The 12,007-nt window shown below is 33.3% G+C and overlaps 1 protein-coding gene across 1 annotated transcript in view; it reads right to left on the minus strand.

Moving 5' to 3' along the window:
• Positions 1–12,007, minus strand: part of LOC145661492 (uncharacterized) — a 61,212-nt gene that overhangs the window by 15,045 nt on the left and 34,160 nt on the right. Inside the window, exons 7-10 of the mRNA XM_081726809.1 lie at positions 9,657–9,761; positions 5,949–6,011; positions 4,077–4,148; positions 1,542–1,649 (exon numbers count right to left, since the gene is read on the minus strand). Coding sequence (XP_081582935.1) covers positions 1,542–1,649; positions 4,077–4,148; positions 5,949–6,011; positions 9,657–9,761 — 348 coding nt within the window. The remainder of the gene's footprint in view (positions 1–1,541; positions 1,650–4,076; positions 4,149–5,948; positions 6,012–9,656; positions 9,762–12,007) is intronic.

Raw genomic sequence — 12,007 nt, forward strand, 5'->3', positions numbered from 1 at the left:
TACTAGTCTCTCTTCGAGTGTTAACTGGAAAAGCTTGTTAATTATTTTACTAGCTGCTACGACAGTGTGTTTGTGATATTGTCTTATAATCTTTCCCAAATTGACAAAAATAAATCTATGGTCAAAAGATAATCCGCAGGAAGACATCCTTCTGAAGAATTCAATAATTACTTATTTTGTCGAAATCATTATTTCATTGTTGTTTTTGTGAAAATAACCAATACTGTTGCTGTTACTAGTTCTATAGTGTAAAGTAGTATATCGTTAGCTTTTAAATTTTATTTCTAATTTGTTTATACGAACTGTATTCACATAAAAAAATGTTTATTCTAAGAAATCAAATATTGTAGTAATTCATCCAAATGCCTCGTACACATCTTTGATTTTAGCATTGTCGTATTTCTTCATTTTTAAATTTTGTTCTGCGTATTTTGTGTACTTGTTTATTAAAGGGATATGATTGGAATCCCCTTGTTCTTCTTCATACCGTTCAGTGTGACTCGAAGCTGCATCCCAATGACCTGGGTAAGACCCATTTAGTGATATTATTATAATTTGCAATGAACTGACAGTAGATATGTAAATTAGTATCAAAAGGTGCAAGTAAACATCTTCAAAAGACACCTAATGTATGCCATGTGCTGGTTTTCAGTAATATTTAAAGCAACTATATATTGTTTTTGAATTTCAGAGATTTAGATATTACTGTCTAATATTAATACCATAAGTAACCCCTTCATTATAGGCCCTTTCTTGCTGGTATGAATTCTAGTAAATCAATCAAAAATAAATCTCTTTGGATTGGTCGCATTTATTTAGTCTAAGTAACCTTTTGCACAATTGTCAAATTGTGGAAGTAATTATTCATAAGATGTATTTTTTGGTATTCAAGGAGGCAGTGTAGGAAAATTTTAAACATTAAAATTCCTATCAGTACAACACGGTTAAGCTCGCCCTTTAGAGCATTGCCGTGAAAGTTACAATAATACAGTGTAAGGCGTGTATTTGTATAATTCCAAATAGAACACACCACGAAAAATTTTGACTTAATTCAAAGTAATATTTATTGAAAGTATATTACAAGTTAGTATAGATAAAATGTGATTAAAAACAAATAAATTTAGGAAAATAAAATAGTGTTAAAGATTCAGTTAGTATTATTCCGAATACAATCTTTCAATTCATAATTTTATTTATTAAGTAATCCGAAATTTAACTGATAAACTAACATATCATCTTATCACAGTTCCATTTGTCTTACAGCTCGTAATTCAAAACATGCAGTAGAATTCCAAAAGTATATATAGAACTTCCAAAATATATTATTTGGTTAAATTTAAAGATCCCTAATTTTATTTGTTACACTATACAAAAGTAATTCAGTTCATATAGATTCTCAAAATATCCTATAATAAAAGGTATAACGAAAAAAGTGAATTTATTATATGAGTTCAAATATATTAGACGTTGTGGTTATTTTCAAAGATCAATAAAATCTATATAATACAAGATAAATAAATATTCGACAAAATGGTACTTACCGCCTCATCTGGAACAGTTCCTGTAAGCGCAAGATTGGTGAGAGCATAATACTGGGCCAAACTCCTGACAAATGTGGCATCATCCTCCGAGTATAAATCCTCATAACACTGTAATGACGTAATTTAATAAATAAATGTAGTACTCATAATAGAGGGATACGGACAAAATCTCGCGGCCGAAACATCGCCGCCCAAAATCTCGCCGGACAAAACCTCGCGGGACAAAATCTCGCTGGGCCAAAACCTCGCGTGGCCAAAACCTCGCCGCCCAAAACCTCGCGTGGCCAAAACCTCGCCACCCAAAACCTCGCGGGCCAAAATCTCGCTGGGCCAAAACCTCGCCGCCCAAAATCTCGCCGGGCCAAAACCTCGCCACCCAAAATCTCGCCGGGCCAAAACCTCGCCGCGAATGAAACTTTTCTTTAAAATTTACCCAATGTGTTTCTTAATATGCAATTCCACATTAGAAATAATAATAATAATAATAATAATAATAATAATAATAATAATAATAATAAGAAGAAGAAGAAGAAGAAGAAGAAGAAGATACAAAACATCGTGTGCGTGGGCTTTCCCGGGTTATTCCCGTTTCCTCCCACTTTCTTTATTCGATCATTTCCTTCATCCTGGTCATCTACGTCTCCTTTAACCTATAGGACATAATCAGGGGACGTCGTAAAAACTCACATATTATTTAATATTTTCATAGATATTATTAGATTTTTGTTAAAATTTTAAGTTTTTGGATGTTTCAAAGTTCACGAAACTAACCTCGTTAGTTGTCATTACTTTCCTTATGCAGATTTTTTTTCCCTATAACCAGTTTAAAAACATCCTGTCGCCCTACCTTCACATTGAAATCCTCTAATACAGAAATAGAATTTTCATATGGTATCGCGGGATTTGGTCAAATACCCGTGATACTTCTTCTGAAACAGCGTCTTTTATACCGTCATCCTTATCATCTGTTGGAACATTTACATTTTGGTCAGGCGATATTTTGGGTATGGCGATATTTTGGGGCGCGAGGTTTTGGCCCGGCGAGATTTTTGCCCGCGAGGTTTTGGGTGGCGAGGTTTTGGCCAGGCGAGGTTTTGGCCCCGCGAGGTTTTGGGCGGCGAGGTTCTGGCCCGGCGAGATTTTGTCCCGCGAGGTTTTGGGAGGCGAGGTTTTCGCCAGGCGAGGTTTCGGCCTGGCGAGATTTTGGGCCGCGAGGTTTTGGGAGGCGAGGTTTTGGCCAGGCGAGGTTTTGGTCCGCGAGGTTGTCGCCGCGAGGTTCTGGCCGCGAGGTTTTGTACCCAAACCCATAATAGAATATGATAGCGTTTTAGTAACACAAATATATTTTCGTCTCAGAAATGGGTTTCTCTTCAAGTCTCCAACTAGTAATTTCCAAATAATCCTCAACAAAACCGACAATTCATATATCATGAATTACACAATTAGAATTGTAACAACTACTAAAAATATGTCTGTTTTGCTCATAGATAATATATGTTAAACACTCATTGTAACACTTGTGCACGATTTATAATATTCTATGACTTTTTAAGTACGAATAAATAATTGAGTAAAAACAGTTACTGCAGTGTTCTTCTAATATTTTTCTTCCAAAATTAATGTAATGAAATGTGAGAATGATATGTTTGATGTCGTCCTTTTGTTACTTACATATACGATTTTGGTCTATTCGCTTACAGACAATTCAATTCCTGCTTCAACTCAAATATACGGTATTCTAAACTTTATTTTATTAATTATGCTATATATTTAATATTATTTTAATTATATTTATTCCACCAAATGATCATATTACTTTTAATGTGAAAATAAGGAAATTATAATTACGTTCTCACATATATATATACCACTACATTTTACCGCTTTTTAAAAAAAACAAATTGTTACATAGTTCAAATTTAATAGTTATTTTGGACGCCTGCATATTCTAATATTAAGAATAGTAAAAAAGAAATAAAATTGCGTTATTGAATTATTTTTGTTATTTATGTTTATTTTATTTGGGACACCAAACTTTAATATTTCAATTCAGTCCATAACCATATCATTCATTTAATTTCGCATTAAACCTCATTATACACAGTGTGTTATAACTGTGTGTATCAAGCTTAAATTGTACATTTCTCTCTATTAATATATTCTTTTTCCTTATTTGCAAGTAAGATATACTTTCTAGGTGCTAAATTACTATACAGCATCCGTTTAATACAACCTATAAGAAACCAATTGTGAATAAAATCAAATGACACTAATATAGGACTTAATTGTCACACTTCAAACAATTAATTTTAACATTTGACGTACGTTATAACAGTGAATTAAATGAAAACACTTCGTGTTCACATACTACAATGTTCCAAAAATTGTTGAATTAAGATAGTGTACTGTAAAATTTAAGTTGTTGTATTATCTTATACTCACTTCTTAACTGTGTTTCCAAGATCTTTCAAAGAAATTCTATAAAATATTTTTTTATGTTTATCAGAATGAAACAACTTACTGATTGCTACCTACCTTTGATGGAGTAAATTCTACAGGTATTCCAGTAACATTAAGATAAAAATCAGTAATTACTGGAATTACAAACTGAAATGATAATATGATATAAACAGATTAAACATCGATGGTTAAAATCCAAGAAATATAATTATTAATTTTAATTAACTTAGAGTATTTAACTTTGTAAACATTGTCAATAACATTCTAAGTAGCTATAAAATTACACGAATACCTTGAAGGGTTTAATTAAGTAAATTAACACAGAGTTTGACTTACTTTAGGTACAATATTACGTCTAACGCTATTTACAATGGTGTCTTATAGGTGAATAATGGCACAATTACCCAATATCAAACACACTATTCATTGGTATGTATAGTTTAAGTTATTCTGCAAAGCAGGGGTAGTGCCTAACGCTGTCCGATGTTCATCAAGCACATCCCACCTGCATTCGTCGAACATTATCGACCTAGACACCAATTTTTTGTGCTCTGTTGTAGATTTAGGGATTTCATTGCTGAGATGTATTTTATAAGATGTAGATTTACGCTTAAAATTTCAACATTATCATGAGCAATTACACACCTGATAACAAATACCACAGAACCCACACAAAATCCAGATTATTTCAGCCTAGAGAATCACAGAGTGGCCTGCATATTTCACGGTTCTATGGAGTTGGATGTTACTGTTCATATTTCTTTTTTTATAGAAAGGAGAACCGTGAAGAAAACAATGATGTCATACGTTTCCCTTTTTCATAGAATATAAAAAATGTTGAATAGCACTATTTGCGTAATGCAAAATTAATGTGATCAGTTATGAGCGGTTAGGCCTGTAGAACATGAGAACATAATATGTCATAATATGGAACAGCCAGTAGAATGTGTTTTTCGACATTAGCTGCGTGAGTTGTTGCATAGGTTCCTTGCTCACTATCAGAGGCACTATAGTTTGAGTTACAATGCGAATTAATTCTCTGTGATCTGGTCACAGACACGTCCCCTAAGACCACTTTCCCCTTTGCACTTTTTGCAGATCATTCTGTAGACCGTCGTCTAGAAAGACATTGCAAAACGCAGTTCTCCAGCACTTAGAGCACTTTCTTAAAATCTGTACCGTGTAATCAAATGTCACACATATATTCGTTTTGGTAATAAGAGAGGTAGAGGTACACACTTCATATTACCTATTTTTATTCAGTTCACTGCACGCTCACGTTTTACTGCTTCTCACGTAGTATGTGGCTAGCCATAATGCACGAATACTACCATTGTCGCACTTCTGTCGAGCTCAGACAGTTGTCAATATAAATATCACACTTGATTTCAAATGGATATATGTATATTACATGACGACCACATATTACATGACTAATATTCTGTAATCAAACGCAGTTTTTTTACTGTAGAAAGTAAATAAATTATCTAGTCTTCTTTATTCAGGCATAAATATGTTTAAATTACGGAGAAAAACCTCGTTTGAAAACAGTTAACATATTTCCGAAATAATACTTTAACTTCGAGATTTGCTTTTTCATAAATATGTTTCTAACTTATTTAACGAACTATTTACTAATTCTAACGCTATTGAGACATGTTTTACAAGAAGTAGTATTTAATTTAAAAAGTACATTGCTCTCTATACAAAGAGATATGAATGTATAATAACGGTTGGTTGCTTTAGTGGTTATAGAGTTATGAATTTTTGAGTCTACTTCAAAGAGGAAACACTAGTCTTCATGTAACAGTCGATGTTGAGTTTGGCATTGTTGATAGTTATATAATTCTTGAAAAGATTAAATATTTTGTGCATATTCATGCTAAACTATGTTCCGTTTGAGTTACAATATTAAGAACTCAATTTTAAATAATAGGTCATACTTACTGCGGAAAGAAGTGGTGAATTTCTGAGGAAATTAATTAGAATTTGCACGACTTTATTAGGAGCCTGGGAAAGAAAATAAATGTTTTAAAATGTTGGAAATATGAGCAATACAGAAATAACATCACTATTTATAAAAATTTTAATGACTGCTTGCAAATAACATATACTTATCATGAATATATACTTTTATAAAATATATGAATTTGATATAAAATGCATTTTTTTCAATATAGTGCATTTATAACTATGTCCTTTAAATTATACTGATTGTTTCGGATCAGCACCGACAACGTTTGGGAGGCACCAAGATAAGACGAAAACTATACACCAACTGGGGTGCACAAATGCTTTCTTTCGGAGTTTTGGGCTGACAAAAACATAGAAAATAAACTTTAACTTGTTCGCTGCCACTTGACGCCATACGGCGTCATTCATACCTTTTTTTGTGTGCCATTGACGCAATTTGGCGTCAAGAAGTAGTTCAATTGTAGACATTCTTTGTAAAGTGGCACTCAGGAATTATAGATTTGCACGGGCTCATGATGAGCCCAGGGATTTAAGTCCGACAGTGCTCTCTGGCCAGGAACGGGCCTACAATGTGTATATCACCTAGGGCCCGGCCCGTGCTCGTTCTTAAAATTTTAAATATGCAACCATGTTTCTCGGGTATTTTCAGGCCTAACTTTGTAAATATACCGTACGACAATATTTGTTGGACGTTCTTTCTGGAGAACGTTTAAAGCAAACTGGAAAGTTATACCACTAGTTCCTGTAAATAAAAAATACAATTTTACGTGAATTTCTAAGTTTCTGTAATTTGGACATATTTTGGGCTTATATGATTATCACGCGAGCTCGGGTCGCGCTTGCGCCGGGGCTTGGACCTAAATGCCGGCCTAATTGGAAATGTCCGACTCGAGTCTGGCAACACATTATAAATTCACGGACCGGGTCGGGCCCAGCTAAAAATACTGCCCGGGCAGACGTCTAGAAGGTATAGAGCTTTTATTCCCTGGTGACACAGTGTTTGCCTAGTCATTTTCTTTAGTGTACTTGGTTTCCGCTATATGTAGATAGTTTGTACGAAAGGATAAATATTGCAAAAGTGTAGATGGTACACTGAGTTGTAGTACTAAAGTCAAGGTGGCAGCGAAAGTGTGAAAGGTTCATATTACCAAAACTATGGGACATAACATACTCGGGTCAAGATTCTAGACAGGAATTAATATGTGAGCTTTCCAAAAGTACATGTTTCAGAAGTTTACGGTGCACCACGCAACAGATTTTATAGATGGAGTATAACTACGGATATATAATTTAAAACAATCACAAACAACGTCTATAAAAATTACTGCGAAACTACCGCAGGATTCTGAAACGTGGATATTTGGATCTGAAACATACTAGTTCCTAAATAGTTTCGACGCGAGTACGGTAGGTAGTATTGGAAATATGGACGTCTAAATATCATTTTTCAAGTTTTCGGCAGCCTATAACTCCGAAAAGAAGGATTTGTCCACCCAGGTTGTTTTATACTTCTCGTCCTACCTTGGTGTCGGGAATTATCTCTCAAAGGTTATCGGTGTTGTTTTTGAAACACCCTGTATATGTCAATATTACTATTCCAAATATATATTCAAAATAAATGAAAATAAATTGCACATCAACTTTGTACGTAATTTACGAACACGTTTAGTGTTTTGTGTTGTTTTAGTTCAAATACTCATAAGATTGTTATTTACGCAACTAATTATTGTGTTTTAGGATTTTTCTTTCATCTTACTCTACATTCATTGTAAATGCTGTGAGCAAAGAAGCATTCCTATTTCCTATTCCGAAAGAAAGGAGCGCGTTGATTATAGTTATTATGATAAAAACAAATCTAACTTCAACTTGGGCTATATATCCTTGGGAAACAATAAACCAAAGATGCTACGTTGGTATCCACAACTGTAAATATTTTTCTTTCTTATTTTAGGTGCAATAACACAATTTGAAATGTTATTAAGTGTAAAAAGGTAACGTCCATTTAAATATTTAATAATAGGACATTTCCAAACTATTTATATAGCAGCTACGTTAGCATTCATGAAAGTACATTTCCAATCACAATGACAGTGAACATATATATATAAGAGCATCATTGGGTCCTCGGTGCTGAACGGGACAGTAAACACAAAATGAACTCAAATCAACTCAACCTTTTCCGACAAAGAAATTGGAGTCTTCATCGTGCCATTATACACACCAAGTTGTTTCACTTATAAGGAGATACTATGATCAACAAGCTAATGTTTCCATCGGATGATTTAAAGGGAATTGAATTATGGCTGTAGTATCGAACTGCTCATATCGTTGATTTTTCCTAAGCAGTAATGTTCTTAAAATGTGCGGAAGAACAGACAAATAATTACTACTTAACGTTGATTATTGGTAACTCTTTCTAAATCTCTTATGAAACTTAAATTTATATACTAGGTACTTTCAAATTAAATTAACTCGAAAACTGTTTTAAAAAACTAACACTTAAATACACTCAACTGTCAACATACAGGTAATCTACTTTCCATAGTTTAATATACAGGAGCTTTTTAATGTCCTATTCAGTAAAATAGGAAATTTTCAAACGCTTCAAGATTTAGGAGCTTCATCCGCAGTCAATATCACGACTATCCATCCCAGTTATTCAAAGTGACTTACTGTCTATTTCTTATACAGCCTCAAATTTGTTTTTTGTTCTGTAGTTTTTGTATTGTACTGTTCTTTGTTTGCAGCCATATATAAACAAGTATGCCAAATATTTGGAGATACGTCTCTTGCACCACATACATTTATTGTTCGCACTTACCACATTTTATTCTGCCTCACAAAAATTGATGTATAATAGGTTCAATATGTTTAGAAAAATCGTTGTTAATAAATAAACTAAAAAGAAAACAACAATAATAAATAATTCAACAATACAAGTTAGGAATGAAAATGATTTTACTCACCTAGCGATTGTTTCTTCACAAATACTTTTTAGCCCGTCAGGAAACTTATGTAACTCTTTAACTCTTAATTAGCTAAAAGCTTTTGTGTTATATATTATAGGCAATCGGACAACAATTGATTTCTCTCCCGCAGCCTGAATTCGAACCCTAGCAATTTCAAACTTCCTAATATGTTTGAATTTGAGATCCAATCTATTCTCATTATGAAATACAAGATAAAGAGAGTGAAGACGTTCGATTAGAAAGAATGATGATGAATTGAAGGAGGTCAATGAATGAAGGCAAGTGTGTAAAAAGTGATTTCATTGAATTGTTCCAGAATTAGTAATTTTAGAGAATTTCATTTTAGAAATAGTTCGTACCTTTTATATTTAAGATAACAGTTTGAGTTATAAATAATAAAAAAATATTATTTGTTTGCCACAAGTATATAGACGTATAAAATTTTATGTGCATACACACAAGTTGAATAGCATGAATAGACAACCTCATGCTCAGGAAGCGAGTTAAAAAATGTATTTTTTATAACCATTTGCCTTTTTAACTTGATTTTTCCACAGAGAAAGTGAGTTACCAGGTATTAGGAAACGAAATTAGATGCATAAACATTGTTACTAACATAAACACGAGAAAACGGACGAATGTTTAATTTAACCTTATAATGTATTTAAAGGAAAATATATTATGTACATTAAAGACTAAAATAAATACTCACAAGATCGCCGTCAACGGCTGCTTTGAACAATCTCCTTAAATTCTTAAACCCTTCTGCAAATAGAGCAGGCGCAGTTTCAATGATGTCTTTAAAGGTTTCAGCATTCTACAAATGAAAATAATTTCTTCACAATATCGAAATCACTATAAACAATGTTTGATTAAATATTAGCTAAAAAACTCATCTGAAAGAGGTGAACTTAAATTCTCTTGAGGCTTCAGTTTCTGGTTTATCCACATGTCTATTTCGTAACATAAAGCAGACATTCAATTAGCAGTCTGGGAACTATTTAGTGGTCTGAAGATCTGGAGGTTAATGCCAAGTCTCATCAACCTTCAATGGATGTTGGAAAATAATTTCTTTCCGAAACCATAAAATTTAAATAATGTTAAATAAAGAATCAATGTGTTTCTTTAAGTTCTAAAACGTGGAGGATGATGGCATATTCCGCTGTTTTGAGGAATGAGTCTAAGAACAGATTATGGGAGTGCTTATCATCGATTTCTTCTGTTAAAAGTCTGATGTCTGCAGTAAGAGGTTCGAATTTTCAAGAGAGTTTAAAAGTGAAATTCGTCCAATTCGAGTACTGATGATTTCTTTGGAAATTAATCTATCAAATACCGTGTATTGACTATCCAACACCTGCACATTATTTTAATACTATTGGGAATATGCTACAAAATTGATCCCTATAGTATAAGACAATTACACAGATAAACTCATATTTAAATATTGTTTTGAAACATGTAATGGAGTTCTTACATCGACTTAAGAATATATTGTGTTTGCTATTCAGAAATATTGACATGTAAAATGTCTTTCTATTATGATGAAGCATTTCATTCTTGAAACAACTTCGTTGATTGTTTGGATAATTTGACGATGTTTGGTTACTTTAAGGGACATATATAACTACCAGAGCAACATAATACCAAGAAACTAACTGCCAGTTGTCAGTAACTGAGATGAAGTGGGTACTATAACATTTAATGGAATAACTAACACTTGTGACCAGAATATATACATTTATCGCATTCCTTATTGTTTCACGAGAGTTTATTTTCTTCGCATTATCCTAGAAACAGAAACTGAACGCAAGAAAGGAGACGAGAATAATTTCTGATTTGAGAAATCAGTTCCGCAAAAAGAGTTTTTTTAATGTGGTGTTTTTCTGTGATTAATGTTGTCTTTGACACATATGTAGATAATTCTCTTATACAGTATATGCAATAAGAAGTCGAAAACAACAGTGTAGTTTTCTCGTCATGTACGAGATAGAATCCAACATAAACATAAAAAACATTCTTTTGAAAAAAAAAACTTCTTTCTCGTGCTAAAAAAAGGACAAGATAATGGTGGTTTTCAGTACTCCTCAGTGAAAACCAGCTTCCATAAAGGGAAACATATTGTAGTATCCTATCAGAATCAGGTTCTTGCTACTATCCGATGTGTTTAATATCTAGTAATAACACAAGAAGAGGCTCATACAAAAATTATATAACTTGCTTTCTGTGCAAGTTTAAACGGAGCAGGACTGTAAATGTACTTTTCCTGAGACTGCTATACTAACGCTAGCGATAAATTTCTACCCTCAACTTCCACAGGATAACTGGTTTGTTGTCTCAGGAGCTAAAACACGTTAGATTTCTGTTCATATTGTATATCAAGCGTTAGAACACAAACGAGCTAATGCTTTGATTGGCTGTCATTCTCTCTCAGGGCCTAATATCACCGACTATTTTATGTTAAAGCGAAAACATAAATGTTCTTTAATACATTTATAGACGCTGATGGGACAGTTATTGACACTTTGCAAACACTGGGAAAAGATACTTTTAATGAAGACATGTTCAGAGTTCTTGAAGCCTTTATACGCTGTGTATATTTAAGAATCCCGAAAATAACATCCCAGAAAAAAATTTAGCAGTGGTGTTTCAGTAAAAAGAAAATAAGTTGATGCATTATGCATGCCTCCAAGATAATATATTCAGTATCCGGCCATAAAAAGAGCATATTTTCAAGCCCTAATATGGCGAAAAGCACATATTGGTAAACGTGGAATCCTACACTGACTGACTAGGGTTGGACAGTTAAAGGAAAAGGGTAATATGAATCAATAATATGTGATATTCCTTGTGAACCAAAAGAGCTTCTCTCAGTGATGAACTTGTATCATGGTTAAGAGTTATGTACCTCGAAGAAGACTTCGCACATAGGAAATCTGTTACTAGGATAATGCAAAGGAAATAAACCCAACTGAGAACTGTCATAATTCGATTAAGGGAAAACCTTTGTTGTGTGGCTTCTTATTCTATTCTTTCGTGAGCCAGTCCGTCCGTATTTTGACCTGC

Source organism: Thermobia domestica, chromosome 10 (genome assembly GCF_964235325.1).
Source record: "Thermobia domestica chromosome 10, izTheDome1.hap1.1, whole genome shotgun sequence".
Taxonomy (NCBI): Eukaryota; Metazoa; Arthropoda; class Insecta; order Zygentoma; family Lepismatidae; genus Thermobia; species Thermobia domestica.